Source organism: Salmo salar, chromosome 27, assembly GCF_965601325.2.
Source record: "Salmo salar chromosome 27, fSalSal1, whole genome shotgun sequence".
NCBI classification, from domain to species: Eukaryota; Metazoa; Chordata; class Actinopteri; order Salmoniformes; family Salmonidae; genus Salmo; species Salmo salar.
In genome coordinates this window covers 41,212,317-41,232,419 of record NC_138317.1, presented here as the reverse complement: position 1 = coordinate 41,232,419, position 20,103 = coordinate 41,212,317, and the positions used below count along the sequence as shown (strand labels likewise).

Genomic DNA, 20,103 nt, shown 5'->3' with positions numbered 1-20,103 from the left:
TACTTAGTTTAAAGACAAACCCCTTTGGTCATTCATAACACTTAACACTGTACTTAGTTTAAAGACAAGCCCCTTTGGTCATTCATAACACATAACACTGTACTTAGTTTAAAGACAAGCCCCTTTGGTCATTCATAACACTGTACTTACGTTAAAGACAGGCCCCTTTGGTCATTCATAACACATACATAAATGCTTAATGATGTAAACACAAATGTATTAAGACTTAGGGAATTATTACTAGCAGCTAAAACAAATAAACATTAAAGACATGTTTAAACCGTTTATTTTATTTGTACATTGTTAAAAAAACTACAAATACATTAAGAGGGTGTAATTCATTTGTAAAGGGTGTGCTATATTTTACATTCAAAACACAAGTATTATTGTTATCATTCAACACTGTGATCCTGTGGTTATTGTGCTTTGGGGAACTTTGTTTTTGTCTTTTGTGTATTTGTTCATATGAGTACATAAAGTAATTCATACATGATTCAAATAAACCATGGATAAGTCTGCAATTGTGAAATTCCAGGATGAAATGTAAAATGATTTGTTTCTGTCACTGTTTTATGTTGGAATGATAGATTGTTTTAGTAGGCTACATCTGTTTTCAAACCTTGTTAGTCACTGATAATCTGACAGTGTGAATTGTACATGTTGCATCCAGAATACATATTTTCAAATGTAATATTCAGTATGGCATCCATGCACTATAAACTCGGTAAAAGTCTGTTCAATCTAAGTAACACAGTTTAAAAAAATCCTGATCAAAATTCGTCAGTTTAAACTAGATATATCAGGGTTTTTTTTTGCATTGGCTGCTTCTCAATCAACCGCATACGCCTATATCAGCCTTTTCGCATCTGCAGTGGAAGGTTGCCAAGCTACAGCACTGTTTAGACCACGAGTCATCCCAAAAATCGGTCTTCTCACGAAAACGTCTGTAGCGTCCGAACGGTTTCGCCTACAAAACTATTATGACCCATCTATGGTGTTCTCTGTTTTGGACAAGTGTCATGGGACTCATCTGAAGGTAACCCATACAAACGAATGGCAGTATGGAGGTAGATTTGTGCCACTGAAAAAATAAAGGGTTAAATATGTGACCAAAAACACAAATATTTCCTGAGCTTTCTTATATCTCCTAGATATAGGACAGACACTTTAAAACCTTGTTCCTTTTTTTTATTTATTTGCCATTTATGAATATGTTATTCAATGCGTTTCTATGGGCTAGAGTAGTAAAGGTCAAATTCAATATTTTATAAAATAATACAAAATAAATTATACCTGAAGGGATCCTAAAATTCTAAATTAAATAGCGAAATGATCCATGGTATGACAATCTTAAAAACATTTCCATATGTAAGCACCATCTTAAAAACATTTCCATATGTCTGCTTAGTACCTTTCGGTTACTGACCCAATGCTGTAACCGTCAGTCTACCTGCCGCCCACTTGAATCAAACTGGTTATTCCAAAACATTCCAGTTTTGTGTGAATAATGGTTGTTGGTGTTACCAGTTATGCATTTAGGGTCGGCTTACCTTACATGATTGATTTTGACATTAAGTAAAAACAAGGGGCGGATTCGATTATGCTGAGCCGCAGGGCACCAGTCTATGGCCTGTGACTAGAACGGGCAAAAGGGGTGAGGGAGGAGCGCCATTCTCCAATGGAACAGTAATCTTGCGCTGCTCGGTCATGTTGTCAACAAGGTAGCATGGTACATCATCCAGAAACATACAAAAGCAATTTTCCATAAAATATACGTTAGAATTTTCTAACCAATATTCATTTGGAAAGGCAAGTAAAACGTTATTATCAAAAACAATCACTTTTACATGTGAAAACACAGAATCGTATTCATTACTCCAGGTGCTTAATTAAGCCACTTTTGTTTTGAGCCAATTTCGCCGTGGTCTTTGAACGGGTAACCTGGCTCACACCCGGAACTCAACCCGGTTCCTAAACGAATGCAATCAATTTCCACCAGCTGCAAAGCACGCCTACCTGGGCGCCCAGACAGATGAATCTAATCACCCCAAGTAAACACAGGACACTGCTTTATATGTCGAAAATCCTCACCCATTGGTCAGACACGCTGACGCAATTACGTATAGGTGGAGTCTGCTACTACGCTAACCAATAGCAGTGTATATGTAAATCTAGTTTAAAACATTCCCGGGAAATACGAGTTTCGCGGGAGGGCCCTTCGCTGATAAACTGCATCCCATGATTCACTATCAGCTTCCTGGAGCCATTTTTCAAGCAGCAGGAATGGAGTTTGCGACCTAATAAAATCCGTTGCATCGTCCTTGTTTTAGAAACGTATCGTTTATCAAATTTGAACGAACGGGCATGTAAGATATTAGTTTAACGATATCCCTGATTTTTGTTTGTTTGTTTGTTTGTTTGTTGTTGAATCGATGTCGATTTTGGAAGAAAAAAAAAGAGTGCTCCAAAGTAGCGGAGGGACAAAAGGACATTCGAGCCTGATGATGAGAAAGGGGGGAGCCTCTGTCCCGGAGAAAGTCCTAATTCCAGGGGTCGGGGGCTCCTCCATGGACAAAAACCGCACAGTTCTGACCCAGTACACCAATGCGCCGTATTATCAGATCTTCACCCCTCCGCCCTGTTCGAACCAGACTAACAATGTCGGTGTCTCAGACCCCACCGACGGTCAGCTATACACTACCCCAATCGGGGTGTCTACAAACGGGACGGGACAGCGACCAGCCCTCGGAAGACACCCGGTAATTCATAACGCGAGGGCTCTTTTGGCATACAATATTCCGGGCAGTCACATGACTGCAAACAAGCCATTTAGCTTGCTAACTAGTTAACGTTAGTGTAAAGTCACAGTTAGTCAACTATGTTCGCTAACTAGTTAGTGAGGGGCTAACTAGTTAGTGACTTATCCTATAGTAACTAACTAGCGAACGTTACTATAGTAACGTTCGCTAGCTATTGTTAGTAGTATGCAGTGCTAGTTAGACCTTTAGCTAAATACACAAAACATTCTTTTGTTGATTGCAAATGTTACACGTTGACTCTTTTTATGCGTGTATGTTTACCGTTATGTTTTTGTGATAAACCACTTGCAACGTTTCCAACTTTTAAGTGTCCCTTTGACAGTGGATTTATAACGTGTCAGCGAAAAGCCCTAGTTAACGTTTAGTTAGCTCGCTAGCCAGACAGCTATCCCATTTCATTATCAACAACACGCCTTAGTTGGATAGGAAACACATCGACCTAGCTAAGTATGATCAGGTTTGGCACAATAACGACACGTCAAATCGATCAGCTAACTAGACATGAGTAATTTCTAATTTTTTTTCCGTTATCCATGTAACGTTAGCAGGCAACTTTTCTAAAGTTTTTGACCTGCAGAAATAAAATCGTAAGAATAACAGCCAATCAATCATAAATACAGTCGACAGACAAACGTGTCTTAGCTCATGTTCATTTGCTAGCTAGCATGAATATCTAAAGAAATGTATTTATATGTTTTAACACCACAAACTAGGCCGTAAACGACGCTTGGAGGGGGATGTGGGAGAATCTTCTCCCAGTTTAGCTGGCTGCCACGCACCAACCCAATTGTAATCCTTTGCTCCAGCTGCTCTAAAGAGTGCGTTTTGGGTCCAACTTAATTATTTACCATAGTTCCAGTACTTTTAGTTTTATGACAAGGAGGGGACTGTCTTCCATGTATCTAATGACAATCATAAGCGCATAGCTGAACAAATCTGTGACGTACCAAGGTAGAATTATTTTTTATTTTTTTTGCTAGCTAACCTGGAAGTCCTACCATGAGGAAGTACAACACATTTCAGATTTGTTGTGATATGGTCTAAATCTTTAAGCATGCACTTGCAAACTGCATCCCACAAACATCACATTTTATGTGTTAAAGACGAATCATATTAACTCAGACAGCTGATGTGTTGTACATTGAAGTCCACAAGCGAAGGGAAAATTTGAGAGGTGGAGTGTGTAGATGCGAGAAGGAATTATACAGCCATCGAAAGATCATGCTGTTTGTACGTGGCTGCTATGAAAGGGATCATGCTGTTTGTACGTGGCTGCTATGAAAGGGATCATGCTGTTTGTACGTGGCTGCTATGAAAGGGATCATTCTGTTTGTACGTGGCTGCTATGAAAGTGAACAGTGTTTGCGTGTGATCAGGGGTGTATTCATTCTGTTGATTCTGAGCTGGTACTTGGTTTTTGAATGGTGAAATTGTCTACTAGTTTTTAAACATTTTAGTCATTTAGCAGACTTCTCTTGTCCAGCTCAAAAGAGCGGTTTAGAATTTAAGTGCCTTTGCTCACGGGTATCGTTCGGTTACTGGCCTAACACTCTTAACCACTAGGCTACCTGCTGTTAGAACTGATGTTCACACCGGGATCCTGTACTAACATAATTCACCTCAGATTTGATCCACACTTTCACTGTTCTGTTTCATCCAGATTGTCACATTGTATACATGTTTTTTCTGTGTGTCAGGCGAAGCGTCGGTTGGAGCTGGAAGAGAGTGATCAACAGTACACCAGTGAGACTAACAGTGGCTCCAGAGCTAAGCGAGCCACCAGGCTCTCCCTCAGAGGACCCAAGAGTAAGAGGGGGGGAGGGGTGGTTTAGTTTAGCATTATGTGGGTGGTTTAGTTACCATGGGATTCATTGACATTTTAGTCATGAAGCTCTCATCCAGGGCGAGTTACACCATTGCTCTTTTTTTTTTTTTAATATTTTTTATTTATCCTTTATTTAACTAGGCAAGTCAGTTAAGAACAAATTCTTATTTTCAATGACGACCTAGGAACAGTGGGTTAACTGCCTTGTTCATGGGCAGAACGACAGATTTGTACCTTGTCAGCTCGGGGATTCGATCTTGCAACCTTTCGGTTACTAGTCCAACGCTCTAACCACTAGGCTACCTGCTGCCCCGAGGGCGAAGTTACACCATTCCTCGTCCAGGGCGGAGTTACAGTGCATTCATCTCAGTTTAGTAGAAACAACGTCTCATCTCAAGTCTCTAACTTCCTGTTTATTTCAGTTTTGAGCCACGTCATGGCCTGCTGAAAACCATCCAATAACTTAAAAGTTGAAGGAAAGGAGCGGAGGCCATTTTAGTGTGAAGAGATGGTCTAGCCTTTGTTGAGGAATAAAGATGTGATGCCCATGCCTGAGGAACATTGTTGCTCTTTGTGGCCAAGTGTGTATTCGCAGTTCACTTGTCATTAATTCCCTCACCTACCTGGACCTGCTCAAGTGTGTATGTGTCTGCCTTCCTCCCTCCAGCTCCTGCCTGTTAACTAACCCATCTCTCCCCTCCCTCCAGCTCCTGCCTGTTAACTAACCCATCTGTCCCCTCCCTCCAGCTCCTGCCTGTTAACTAACCCATCTCTCCCCTCCCTCCAGCTCCTGCCTGTTAACTAACCCATCTCTCCCCTCCCTCCAGCTCCTGCCTGTTAACTAACCCATCTGTCCCCTCCCTCCAGCTCCTGCCTGTTAACTAACCCATCTCTCTCCTCCCTCCCTCCAGCTCCTGCCTGTTAACTAACCCATCTCTCTCCTCCCTCCCTCCAGCTCCTGCCTGTTAACTAACCCATCTCTCTCCTCCCTCCCTCCAGCTCCTGCCTGTTTACTAACCCATCTCTCCCCTCCCTCCAGCTCCTGCCTGTTAACTAACCCATCTCTCCCCTCCCTCCAGCTCCTGCCTGTTAACTAACCCATCTCTCCCCTCCCTCCAGCTCCTGCCTGTTAACTAACCCATCTCTCCCCTCCCTCCAGCTCCCCGCTCCCGGTTAGAGAAGACCAGGTATGACACATCTCTAGGCCTCCTGACCCAGAAGTTTGTCCAGCTGCTTGCCCAGTCCAGTGACGGGGTGGTGGACCTCAATCGGGCCGCGGAGTCCCTCAAGGTGCAGAAGAGACGCCTCTATGACATCACCAACGTCCTGGATGGGGTGCATCTCATCAAGAAGTCGTCCAAGAACAACATCCAATGGATGTGAGTAGTGGGGGTCTGTCTATGACCTGTATACACAGCTGTGCCAAGCCAAGTTGTATTGCACTGCCTGGTTAGAAATTCTCCATAGTTGGTGGAAGTGTGCCGTAACGCCGCCCGATATCCCAGCCATTAAGATGGGGGTCGGCACGACGATGCCGAAACTATATAAACTCAGCAAAAAAAGAAACGTCCTCTCACTGTCAACTGGGTTTTATTTTCAGCAAACTTAACATGTGTAAATATTTGTATGAACATAAGATTCAACAACTGAGACATAAACTGAACAAGTTCCACAGACATGTGACGAACAGAAATGGAATAATGTGTCCCTGAACAAATGGGGGGTCTAAATCAAAGTAACAGTCAGTATCTGGTGTGGCCACCAGCTGCCTTAAGTACTGCAGTGCATCTCCTCCTCATGGACTGCACCAGATTTGACAGTTCTTGCTGTGAGATATTACCCCACCCTTCCACCAAGGCACCAGCAAGTTCCTGGACATTTCTGAGGGGAATGGCCCTAGCCCTCATCCTCCACGTGCTCAATGGGATTGAGATCCGGGCTCTTCGCTGGCCATAGCAGAACACTGACATTCCTGTCTTGCAGGAAATCACGCACAGAACGAGCAGTATGGCTGGTGGCTTTGTCATGCTGGAGGGTCATGTCAGGATGAACCTGCAGGAAGGGTACCACATGAGGGAGGAGGATGTCTTCCCTGTAACGCACAGCGTTGAGATTGCCTGCAATGACAACAAGCTCAGTCTGATGATGCTGTGACACACCGCCCCAGACCATGACGGACCCTCCACCTCCAAATCGATCCCGCTCCAGAGTACAGGCCTCGGTGTAACGCTCATTCCTTCGATGATAAACGCGAATCCGACCATCACCCAGGGTGAGACAAAACCACGACTCGTCAGTGAAGAGCACTTTTTGCCAGTCCTGTCTGGTCCAGCGATGGTGAGTTTGTGCCCATGGGCGACGTTGCTGGTGATGTCTGGTGAGGACCTGCCATACAACAGGCCTACAAGCCCTCAGTCCAGCCTCTCTCAGCCTATTGCGGATAGTCTGAGCACTGATGGAGGGATTGTGCGTTCTTGGTGTAACTCGGGTAGTTGTTGTTACCATCCTGTACCTGTCCCGCAGGTGTGATGTTCGGATGTACCGATCCAGTGCAAGTGTTACACGTGGTCTGCCACTGCGAGGACGATCAGCTGTACGTCCTGTCTCCCTGTAGCGCTGTCTTAGGTGTATCACAGTACGGGCATTGCAATTTATTCCCCTGGCCACATCTGCAGTCCTCATGCTTCCTTGCAGCATGCCTAAGGCACGTTCACGCAGATGAGCAGAGACTGGGCATCTTTCTTTTGGTGTTTTTCAGAGTCAGTAGAAAGGCCTCTTTAGTGTCCTAAGTTTTCATAGCTGAGACCTTAATTGCCTACCGTCTGTAAGCTGTTGGTGTCTTAACTAGAGTTCGACCGATTAATCGGAATGGCCGATTAATTAGGGCCGATTTCAAGTTTTCATAACAATCGGAAATCGGTATTTTTGGATGCCGATTTTTATTTAATATTTTTTTTATATATATACATTTTTAAAATTGTTTTTAAGACCATTATTTAACTAGGCAAGTCAGTTAAGAACACATTCTTATTTTCAATGACGTCCTAGGAAAACTGGGTTAACTGCCTTGTTCAGGGGCAGAACGACAGATTTTTACCTTGTCAGCTCGGGGATTCAATCTTGCAACCTTACGGTTAACTAGTCCAACGCTCTAACCACCTGTTTTACATTGCACTCCACGAGGAGCCTGCCTGTTACGCGAATGCAGTAAGAAGCCAAGGTAAGTTGCTAGCTAGCATTAAACCTTATAAAAAAAACAATCAATCAATCATAATCACTAGTTAACTACACATGGTTGACGATATTACTAGTTTATCTAGCCTGTCCTGCGTTGCATGTAATCGCTTAGGTACACGTTGCTCCAACCATAAACATCAATGCCTTTCTTAAAATCAATACACAAGTATATATTTTTAAACCTGCACATTTAGTTAATATTGCCTGCTAACATGAATTTCTTTTAACTAGGGAAAATGTGTCACTTCTCTTGCAAACAGAGTCAGGGTATATGCAGCAGTTTGGGCCGCCTGGCTCGTTGCGAACTGTGAAGACTATTTCTTCCTAACAAAGACAGCCGACTTCGCCAAACGGGGATGATTTAACAAAAGTGCATTTGCGAAAAAGCACGTTCACGAAAAAAGCAGAATCGTTGCACGACTGTACCTAACCATAAACACCAATGCCTTTCTTAAAATCAATACACAGAAGTATATATTTTTAAACCTGCATATTTAGCTAAAAGAAATCCAGGTTAGCAGGCAATATTAACCAGGTGAAATTGTCATTTTGCATTAATTGCACGCAGAGTCAGGGTATATGCAACAGTTTGGGCCACCTGGCTCGTTGCTAACTAATTTGCCCGAATTTTACATAATTATGACATAACATTGAAGGTTGTGCAATGTAACAGGAATATTTAGACTTAGGGATGCCACCCATTAGATAAAATACGGAACGGTTCCGTATTTAACTGACAGGAAAAACATTTTGTTTTCGAGATGATAGTTTCCGGATTCGACCATATTAATGACCTAAGGCTCGTGTTTCTGTGTGTTATTATGTTATAATTAAGTCTATGATTTGATAGAGCAGTCTGACTGAGCGGTGGTAGGCGGCAGCAGGCTCGTAAGCATTCATTCAAACAGCACTTTAGTGCGTTTTGCCAGCAGCCCTTCGCAATGCATTGCGCTGTTTATGACTTCAAGCCTATCAACCCCCGAGATTAGGCTGGTGTAACCGATGTGAAATGGCTAGCTAGTTAGTGGGGTGCGCGTTAATAGCGTTTCAAACGTCACTCGCTCTGAGACTTGGGAGTGGTTGTTCCCCTTGCTCTACATGGGTAACGCTGCTTCGAGGGTGGCTGTTGTCGATGTGTTCCTGGTTCGAGCCCAGGTAGGAGCGAGGACAGGGACGGAAGCTATACTGTTACACTGGCAATACTAAAGTGCTTATAAGAACATCCAATAGTCAAAGGTATATGAAATAGTCCTATAATTCCTATAATAACTACAACCTAAAACTTCTTACCTGGGAATATTGAAGACTCCTGTTAAAAGGAACCACCAGCTTTCATATGTTCTCATGTTCTGAGCAAGGAACTTAAACGTTAGCTTTCTTACATGGCACATATTGCACTTTTACTTTCTTCTCCAACACTTTGTTTTTGCATTATTTAAACCAAATTGAACATGTTTCATTATTTATTTGAGGCAAAATTTATTTTATTGATGTATTATATTAAGGTAAAATAAGTGTTCATTCAGTATTGTTGTAATTGTCATTATTACAAATAAATAAATAAACAAAAGAATCGGCCGATTTTAATCGGCATCAGATTTTTTTTTTTTTTGGGCCCTCCAATAATCGGCATCGGCGTTGAAAAATCATAATCGGTCGACTTCTAGTCTTAACGACCGTTCCACAGGTGCATGTTCATTAATTGTTTATGGTTCGTTGAACAAGCATGGGAAACAGTGTTTAAACCCTTTACAATGAAGATCTGTGAAGTTATTTGGATTTTTACGAATTATCTTTGAAAGACAGGGTCCTGAAAAAGGGATATTTCTTTTTTTTTTGCTGAGTTTACATGATGTCACAGGGAAACTCAAGAACAACGTGTGTTGACTGCTTCTTTTTCTTCTCATTTGTGTGTGTATTAACCAGTGGTGTAAAGTACTTAAGTAAAAAATACTTTAAAGTACTACTTAAGTAATTTTTTGGGGGTATTTGTACTTTACTATTTATATTTTTCACAACTTTTCCTTTTAACCTCACCACTTTCCTAAATAAAATAATAAATGTTTTACTCCTTACATTTTCCCTGAAACCCAAAAAGTACTCATTACATTTTGAATGCTTAGCATGCCACAAAAAGGGTCCAATTCACACAATTTTCAAGAGAAAAATCCCTGGTCATCCCTACAGCCTCTTATCTGACGTACTCACCAAACACACATGCTTCATTTGATAATGATGTGTTTGAGTGTGACCCTGGCTTTCTGTACATTTAAGAAAAACAAGGAAATATCACCATCTGGTTTGCATATTGTAAGGAATTTGAAACGATTTTTACTTTTGATACTTAAGTACATTTTAGCAATTACATTTACTTTTGATATTTAAGTAACTATAAAAACAAATACTTTTTCTTTTACTCATGTAATATTTTACTGGGTAAGTTTCACTTTTACTTGAGTCATTTTTCTATTAAGGTATCTTGACCCTTTTTCTCAAGTAGGACATTTGGGTACTTTTCCCACCACTGGTATTAACGTGTGTGCGCGTTAACGCGGGCCGTTCTCCTGTGCGTTAACGCGGGCCGTTCTCCTGTGTGTGTAGGGGGTGTAGCCTGTCTCCAGACGGAGTGGCCAGGGTCCAGACCCCTGGGTCTGTGGGTAAAGAGCTGCTGGAGTTGACCCAGGAGGAGAAGAGACTGGATGAACTCCTACACATCTCTACACGCATCATCCAACAGATGACTGAGGACACACCCACAAGGAAATAGCCTTCCTTTACAAGCCTGCTGTGTTTGAGGTGTGTGTGTGTTGTCCTGTGTGTGTGAATGACTACTCTTTCCTTAACTCCTGGGTACGTTTGCATACATATCGTATGAGGATGTGAAGAGGATTCCTAGTCTGAAGGACCAGACGGTCATTGTGGTCAAAGCCCCTGCTGAAACCAGACTTGAGGTGCCAGACCCTGCAGAGGTACACACACACACACACACTGATCATGGTCAATGTTCTCTTTATTACCTGCAGTTGGCTATTGAATTGCTGAAATACTGAAATGATTGATTTGTCTATTGGACAATCAGAGTCTCCAGGTCCACCTGAGCAGTACCCAGGGTTCAATAGAAGTCTTCCTATGCTCTGATGACCACGCCCCCTCCTCCACGCTGAACGACGTGGCACTGAATGGAAACGGACATCCCTCTTCATCGTATGTCAATGGAAACTCCTCTTTGTCCGTCCTCAAGGAGTCACAAGGTGAGCCCATGAACTTAGACATCGCATCGTTATCTATCTGTCCCATTATGGCGTCTGAGAGAGCACAGGCAGCGCCATTGAGGCCATCTCCATTTTGAAGTAGTGCATTTGTTTCTACTACTAGGGCGACCTAGCGGTTAAGAGCGTTGGGCCAGTAACCGAAAGGTTGCTGGTTCTAATCTCTCTCTCTCTGTGCCCTTGAGCAAGGCACTTAACCCATAGGAAGTCCCAGCCAGTTGACTACTTCAAAATGGTGACAGTTCTCAATGGTTCTGCCCATGCTAAAACAGGCTTTTGGGCACTAGAGTCCTCTATCTCTGTGGTTGGTTATTGGGCGAACTACTCCTTCAAAGCACTCTCTCTGCCCCTTTCTCTCGCCTCTCTCTGCCCCTTTCTCTCGCCTCTCTCTGCCCCTTTCTCTCGCCTCTCTCTGCCCCTTTCTCTCGCCTCTCTCTGCCCCTGTCTCTCCATTTCACCAGGGGGTAATAACTCGACCGATAACGCCAGTATCAGTTTCTCCAACGCCCTGTCCAGGCTCCCAGCATGCTCAGCAGTGACAGTGACCCCTGTCTCCCTCCTCCCCCTCCAGGATGTCGACCAGGAGCCTTTTGTCTCCCTCTCTCCCTCCCTCCTCTTTGAGGAGGACGACTACATGCTCAGCCTGGGGGAAGACAACTTGTTCTCCTACGACCTGGACCAGCTTCCACTGGAAGACCTGCTCTGTAACTGAGTGAAATGGAAACTCAGCGGCCATTTTGGGGATTTTGATTTTGGAGCCATGTTATTGGCCAGATTTATGGCCCAAATGTGGTCGTTTACAGTATAATGAACTGATGTATCCTATAGCCCAGTGGTTTCATCAGCTGTAGCTCAGCAGCCATTTTGGAGCAATGCTTTTTCTTGACATCCTGGACTGCATTGCTCATAGAGGACCTGCTGTGTAATTGACCTTGAATGTGAAAATACCAGTTCTTTTTTTTGTTGGTATAGATGTGATCGAAGGAAGTAAGCCTATGTTGCCATCCGGACAAATGTGGCAGGCCAGCACAAACACAAACTGTCTAGAGGGGAGAATTCTGTGGCTGAAAGAACAAACAAACTCCTTCTCAAAGCCTGTCTTTCTGGTTTGACCTACACTGACAGGCAAACCAACAATCACCCCATAGCAGACTGTTATGTCTTGATGAGCTGTTCTTGTCTGAAAACACAGATTGTCCCGTACAGAGATGGGTTATGGATGTTAACCCCTGGACACAGATTCTTACCCATATCTACCATTGTGTGACTGTTATCTGTCAACTTGTGTTTTATAATGTGATGTAGTGGACCCTACCCGGCTAGGTTCTGGTTCTCGGTTCACAAGAAGCCAGCAGACCTGATATCTAGGCCCCAGGATGGTGAGGTCTGCCTGGGCATCGATGGTATGAGTCCCCTGGTCTTCCACATGGAGCCTTCTGACCCAGTACTGGGAGAGACTCACTGGTATTGTTCGGATAACCAGAGTATGTAGTGAAAGATGGCCCTAGGGTGCATCCCAAATGGCACCCTATTCCCTATATAGTGCACTACTTTTTATCAGGGCTCTGTTCAGAAGTAGTGCACTATATAGGGAATGGAGTGCCATTTGGGGTCAAAGTATGTAGGGAATGGGGTGCCATTTGGGGTCAAGTATGTAGGGAATGGGGTGCCATTTGGGGTCAAAAGTAGTGCACTATATAGGGACTAGGGTGCCATTTGGGGTCATGTATGTAGAGGTGCCAGTTGGGATCATCCTTTTCCTACACACTTGCTGTATTTTTATTTGTATCTATTTTTGGGGAGTGTGTGTGTAATTTTTCTTGTTTGTTCCCTACTGCCACCCGTAGCCTTTTGCTGATTCCTTTTATATTGAAGCAATGTTCCTCCTTACCACCAGTAAAACACACACCACCATGAACGCAGACAAGCCCCTCATTTTGTTTCAACCGCTGGAGCCATGCTACCAGCCATTACCTATTGACTAGTGTTATGAACCAACTCGTGGCTTCATGTTCGTTTTCTCAGGGCTCAACAAATATCTTTTTACTTTAAATACATGTTGCTTAGTTCAAACGTAGAAGTGGATGTTTTCTTACCAGATGTTTTTGAGTTAAAAATGTACAAAACCCCTGCACCCAATCATTAAGGATCAATATCCCTAACACATCATAAACCCATTGATGAAAATGTATATAAACTTTTTTGATTTACCCTTTTTGATTGGTATACCAATGTTAACTTTTTGTATTTTTACCCAATCGTACTACTAACCCAGCGTTTCCTGAAATCTGTCACGTGACCTCAAGGTCCCTAGCTGATTCAAATGATCAAAGCTGGATGATTATTTGAATCAGCTGTGTAGTGCAAGGGCAAAAAACAAAACGTGCACCCCCCCTTGGAGTCCCGGGGACCGAGTTAGGGGAAAACCCTTTACTAACCTCTAATGCTAAAATATATTCAGAGTTTGGGAGCATCGCTTGTCTTTGAGGACTGAATGAACTTGATTTTATCGAACCCTTATAACCTTTTTGTAGCATACGACCTTTGACCTGAACCCTATGGTCCCCCTATGGTCTCTGGTCAAGGGTAGTGCACTACTTAAGGAATAGGGTGCCATTTGAGGGGGACACGTGCCTTTTCCTGTTGCGTTTAATTACAGAACTGACCAAAAAGCCATTTTGAGTCAATTGCCTGATGTGAAAGTATGTCTGATTTACAGACGTCCCGATTGGAAGAATATACTGTATTGTCGTCTACAGTAATGGGTATTTTAAATGTAAGCCCTTTTTTTAAGATACTGTACTCGCTTCCTTTTAAGGTAGCCTGGGTGATGGCCCGGGTGATGGCCCGGCTACCGGCCCGGGTGATGGCCCGGCTACCGGCCCGGGTGATGGCCCGGCTACCGGCCCGGGTGATGGCCCGGCTACCGGCCTGGGTGTGAATTGTTTGGCATGACATGAGCAGATCTGGGACCAGGTTAGTCTATTGATATTTCTGCCAGGTCTGTACTGCTATAGCACAACGCCGTTGCTGTTGAGTCCACAGTCGTCTGAACTCGCCTCAGTCTGAAGTTCTGCCTTTTTGTCCCTTTATGAATGTCATGTCTGGGTACTTGAGTTGTGTTACTACCTGATTTTACCAACCTGCATGCTGTTAAACTGGCCTGGTGCCAGATCTGTTTGTGTTATCACGTCAACTCCTTGTCATAACAAACGATTTTGAATTTTACCGTTGTTTAAGTAGACAAGTCGGTTAAGAACAAATTATTTTTTACAATGACTGCATACCCTCCCCTAACCCAGACGACGCTGAGACAATTGTGCGCCGCCCTGTGGGACTCCCGATCACGGCCAGTTGTGGTACAGCCCGGGATTGAACCGGTAGTGACGCCTCTAGCACTGAGATGCAGTGCCTTAGACCGCTATGCCTCTCGGGAGCTTATAGCACAAACAGATCTGGGACCAGGCTACAATTAACCAGCGACGAGCTAGTAAAGGTAGGAAATGTAGCCATTTGATTTGACCCTCAAATACTATACTGCAATAACTATTCCTATACTATCACCAGGAGTAGGGTGAAGTTGCCCTTAAATCCTGACCTTGGGTCAGTTTTGCATTTCCCCCACTAATGGGGAAAGAGAGGGTACCTAGTCAGTTGCACAACTGAGTGCATTCAACCAAAATGTCTTCCACATTTAACCCAACTCCTCAATCAGAGAGAGGGGGGGGGGGCTGCCTTAATCGACGTCGTTGGTTAACTACCTTGCTCGAGCAGAATGGCAGATTTTTCCACCTTGCCAGCTCTGGGATTTGAACCGGCGACCTTTCGTTTGCTGTCCCCAACACGCTTTAACCGCTAGGCTATCTGCCACCTATAGTTGGTGTTAGGGAGTGGCATTTCACATGTTTTGACTGTTCAACTACTAGCATAATTTTATTTTTTTGTGCACACAGCCATGCAATCTCCATAGACAAACATTGGCAGTAGAATGGCCTTACTGAAGAGCTCAGCGACTTATAACGTGGCACCATCATAGGATGCCACCTTTCCAACAAGTCAGTTCATCAAGTTTCTGCCCTGCTAGAGCTGCCCCGGTCAACTGTAAGTGCTGTGAAGTGGAAATGTCTAGGAGCAACAACGGCTCAGCCGCAAAGTTGTAGGCCACACAAGCTCACGTAACGGGACTGCCAAGCGCGTAGTGCTTAAAAATCAACACTCACAACCGAGTTCCAAACTGCCTCTGGAAGCAACATCAGCACAAGAACTGTTTGTTCGGAGCTTCATGAAGTGTGTTTCCATGGCCGAGCAGCCGCATACAAGCCTAAGATCACCATGTCCAATTCCAAGCGTCGGCTGGAGCGGTGTAAAGCTCGCCGCCATTGGACTCTGGAGCAGTGGAAACGTGTTCTCTGGAGTGATGAATCACGCTTCACCGTCAGGCAGTCCGTCAAACTAATCTGGGTTTGGCGGATGACAGGAGAACGCTACCTGCTCCAATGCATAGTGTCAGCTGTAAAGTTTGGTGGAGAAGGAATAATGCTCTGGGGCTGTTCTTCGTGGTTCGGACGAGCCCCCTTAGTTCCAGTGAAGGGAAATCTTCCAACTTTGTGGCAACAGTTTGGGGAAGGCCCTTTCCTGTTTCAGCATGACAATGCCCCCGTGCACAAAGCAAAATCAATACAGAAATGGTTTGTCGAGATCAGTATGGAAGAACTTGACTGTCCTGTACAGAGCCCTGACCTCAACCCCATCAAACACCTTTTGGATGAATTGGATGCCGACTGCGAGCCAGGCCTAATCGCCCAACATCAGTGCCCGACTTCACTAATTCTCGTGGCTGAATGAAAGCAAGTCCTCACAGCAATGTTTCAACATCTAGTGGAAAGCCTTCCCAGAAGAGTGGAGGCTGTTTATAGCAGCAAAGGGGGGGACCAACTCCGTATTCATGGCCATGATTTGGAGTGTTTGACGAGCAGGTGTCCACATACTGTTGATTTTGTGTGTTTTAGTACCAGTCAAAAGCTTGGACACCTACTCATTCCAGGGTTTTTCTTTATATTTACTATTTTCTACATTGTAGAATATTGGTGAAGACATCAAAATGATGAATAACAAGGAATCATGTAGTAACCAAGAGAGCGTTAAACAAATCAAAATATATTTTGTATTTGAGATTATTGAAAGTAGCCACCATTTGCCTTGACAGCTTTGCACACTCTTGGCATTCTCTCAACCAATTTTATGAGGTAGTCACCTGGAATACATTTCAATTAACAGGTGCGCCTTGTTAAACGTTAAGTTGTGGAAATTCTTTCCTTAATGCGTTTGAGTCAATCTGTTGTGCTGTGACAAGGTAGGGGTGGTAGGAAGAAGATAGCCGTATTTGGTAAAAGACCAAGTCCCTATTATGTCAAGAACAGCTCAAATAAGCAAAGAGAAATGACAGTCCATCATTACTTTAAGACATGAAGGTCAGTCAATCCAGAAAAGGTCAAGAACTTTGAAAGTTTCTTCAAGTGCAGTCGCAAAAACCATCAAGCGCGATAATGAAACTGGCTCTCATGAGGACCACCACAGGAAAGGAAGACCCAGAGTTACCTCTGCTGCAGAGGACAAGTTCATTAGAGTTACCAGCCTCAGAAATTGCAGTCAAAATAAATGCTTCAGAGTTCAAGTTACAGGAACATCTCAACATCAACTGTTTAGAGGAGACTGCGTGAATCAGGCCTTCGTGTTCAATATGCTGCATAGAAACCACTAGTAAAGGACACCAATAAGAAGAAGAGACTTGCTTGGGCCAAGAAACGGGAGCAATGGACATTAGACCGGTGGAAATGTGTCCTTTAGGTATGATGAGTCCAAATGTGAGATTTTTGGTTCCTGTGTCTGTGAGCTGCAGAGGAGGTGAACAGATGATCTCCGCATGTGGTTCCCACCGTGCAGCATGGAGGAGATGGTGTGGGTGCGCTTTGCTGGTGACACTGTCAGTGATTTTTATTTAGAATTTAAGGCACACTTAGCCAGCTTGGCTACCACAGCATTCTGCAGCAAAGGGTGGCTACGTTGAAGAATCTAAAATATATTTTGATTTGTTTAACACTTTTTTTTTTTTTGGTTACTACGTGACTCCATATGTGTTATTTAATAGTTTTGATGTCTTCACTATTATTCTACAATGTAGAAAATAGTAAAAATAAAGAAAAACCCTGGAATGAGTAGGAGTGACCAAACTTTTGACTGGAACTGTAAATAAAGTTACACAATGAGCACTTGCTTTCTCTCAAATACATCGTTACAGTTGTTGGTTAGCTAGCTTGTGAATTTTTGCCATTTTAGCATAGATGTGACTTCCAGTCAAAACATTTCAAATCAAGATTCCCCACATAGCTAGCAAAAATGACCAGAAACTGCTATCTGACCATCCAGAACCACCACAATGGACGACTTTCTGGCCCATTTGAAGCATGTGCCTCATTTTCGTAATATTCTCAGCTAACCGGTCTATGGCGTGTGCCAAGTTTTTATAAATCTCATTATTTTTGTATGTGCTCAGTCTTCAGAAATGGCGCGTGCAGATATTTAGTGTTTAAATTTGTGCAACGGTTATAAATGAGGCCCTTTGTCTCTACCAATAATGTATATAAACCCTAGATTGCAATGCTATGTATTGGCCATTGAGAGGTTTTGAGGCCACTGGTCGGCCATATTGGCACTCCCCAGTCGAAGAAGTCCTCCATAGGAATTAATGAAATTCTACAGTATTTCAATTAAATGTTTCGCTGACAAAATTACATTTTTTGTTGTTGTAGTGGGGACAGTAACATTAGTATTATACTTTAATAAAATGTTTATACTGTATTGTCTTTTTTCCCCCTTTTTTGTTTGTTTAGCTTTGTATGCATTTAGGTGTCTAATTTAATAAATATGGTAAAAACGAATGTAGACATTAATATAAAGGCATGTATATAGCTACCCACACTTCTTTTTTTTTGTATTATTTTTTTTTACAATGGTGGTGCCAGATGAATAATGAGTGTCGAAGTTACAGATACACAAATGTCATACCCCCAATACTTGCTAATCTCCCCTGTTATTGTAATGGTGAGAGGTTAGCATGTCTTGGGGGTATGATATAAAATGCTAACCTCCCCTGTTATTGTAATGGTGAGAGGTTAGCATGTCTTGGGGGTATGATATAAAATGCTAACCTCCCCTGTTATTGTAATGGTGAGAGGTTAGCATGTCTTGGGGGTATGATATAAAATGCTAACCTCCCCTGTTATTGTAATGGTGAGAGGTTAGCATGTCTTGGGGGTATGATATTTGTGTGTCTAACTTTCTCACTCATTATTATTCACGATTCATTCAGGATTATCTGTAATTGTAGTATCCACATTTTAATGTACAAGTGTTTTAGATACATATTCTTATTTACAATTAAAGTGACTCTGCGCTTTAACCTCATAGTCATTGTTTATCAAATCCAACCTTTTAGTGTATTGAGACAAAAGAAGAACAAATGCTTCACTGTCTCAATAATTATAGAGTCTACTGTATTTGATTAACTAGGGTGGTGGGGGGATAACCTTACTCACCTATAGGGGAAATGGGTTCTGGATATAGGGGCTGTGTCCCAATGATTTCCTTCCTCCCAAACTGTGCACTTGTTCACTCCACTTCAATGATTTTAAAAGAAAGTATGAGTGGCAGGGCTGGCCCGAAGACATAAGCAACATTAGCGACAGCTTAGGGCCCCGCGTCCAGTTTTGGGAACTCAGTTCGGGGTCTCAACTTACTATTGAGATTTAAAATACTAAAATACACAATGTGTAATTTCAACATTTTGGTTTTGTATTCGTTTCTCTTGTTATGACAGTCACTCAATAAGCCCATGTCAGGTAACATGTTCTAGATTGTTAAATGAGTCTAGTCAGCAATCTAAACCTGTATCAATTCTGGTGGTATTACTGACCCGGCACACAGGGCAGGGCCCCTGTTGATTATGTTAGTCACTCTTATTCAGATGGCATATTAACATGGCATAAGTCGTGTCTACATTTGCTTCAAAACTGCAAAATTCGAAGGCTGACCCTGATGACTGGTATAAGAAATATGGTCAAAACTTCTGCTAAAGTGTGCCTACACCCATCCAATGCTTTTAGATTTGTAGGAAGTAGTGAATGAGTGTGCACTTCAGGAGAAAAACATTATTAGGCCACACCCATGCTGTAACTAGATGTATAGAAGGGCTGCGGGATATACAGCAAAAAGGAATGTGAAGGTTGGGAGTTTAGGGCAGGAGGGGGACAGGGAAACACAGTTGAGATACAATGAGTTTAGGGCAGGAGGGGGACAGGGAAACAGAGTTAAGATACAAGGCCCTCTTTGTACAGCTCTGGTCAAAGCATCTGGTTGTGATCAAAATGGTTACCACTGGAGAATACTGTCAAACTCCTACAGTATGCAGTCAGAAGAACACTGCTTTACAGGAGAGAACACAGTCAAACTCCTACAGTATGCAGTCAGAAGAACACACTGCTTTACAGGAGACAACACGGTCAAACTCCTACAGTATGCAGTCAGAACACTGCTTTACAGGAGAGAACACGGTCAAACTCCTACAATATGCAGTCAGAAGAACACACTGCTTTACAGGAGAGAACACGGTCAAACTCCTACAGTATGCAGTCAGAACACTGCTTTACAGGAGAGGACACGGTCAAACTCCTACAGTATGCAGTCAGAACACTGCTTTACAGGAGAGGACACGGTCAAACTCCTACAGTATGCAGTCAGAACACTGCTTTACAGGAGAGAACACGGTCAAACTCCTACAGTATGCAGTCAGAAGAACACTGCTTTACAGGAGAGGACCGTTACCCTCCAGTAGGTTGGGTGTTATAGGGTTGGGCCCTGTTGTTATGGAGAGGTATTTTTTTCCCCCATTTAAAAA

At 43.1% G+C, this 20,103-nt stretch overlaps 1 protein-coding gene across 2 annotated transcripts; it reads left to right on the top strand.

Annotated features, from left to right (window-relative positions):
• The first annotated feature begins 2,239 nt into the window (after positions 1–2,239).
• On the top strand, positions 2,240–18,609 carry LOC106589066 (transcription factor E2F3). Of its 2 annotated transcripts, none has more exons than XM_014178742.3 (7): positions 2,240–2,759; positions 4,517–4,625; positions 5,804–6,023; positions 10,483–10,644; positions 10,736–10,850; positions 10,961–11,132; positions 11,722–18,609. In XM_014178742.3, the coding sequence occupies exons 1-7, from the start codon at positions 2,433–2,435 to the stop codon at positions 11,769–11,771; spliced, it is 1,155 nt and encodes a 384-aa protein (XP_014034217.3). In that variant the 5' UTR covers positions 2,240–2,432; the 3' UTR covers positions 11,772–18,609. The 2 variants fall into 2 exon arrangements, with proteins under 2 accessions (XP_014034217.3, XP_014034216.3); XM_014178741.3 differs by having other exon boundaries at positions 2,242–2,759; positions 11,612–18,609.
• Positions 18,610–20,103: the final 1,494 nt, after the last annotated feature.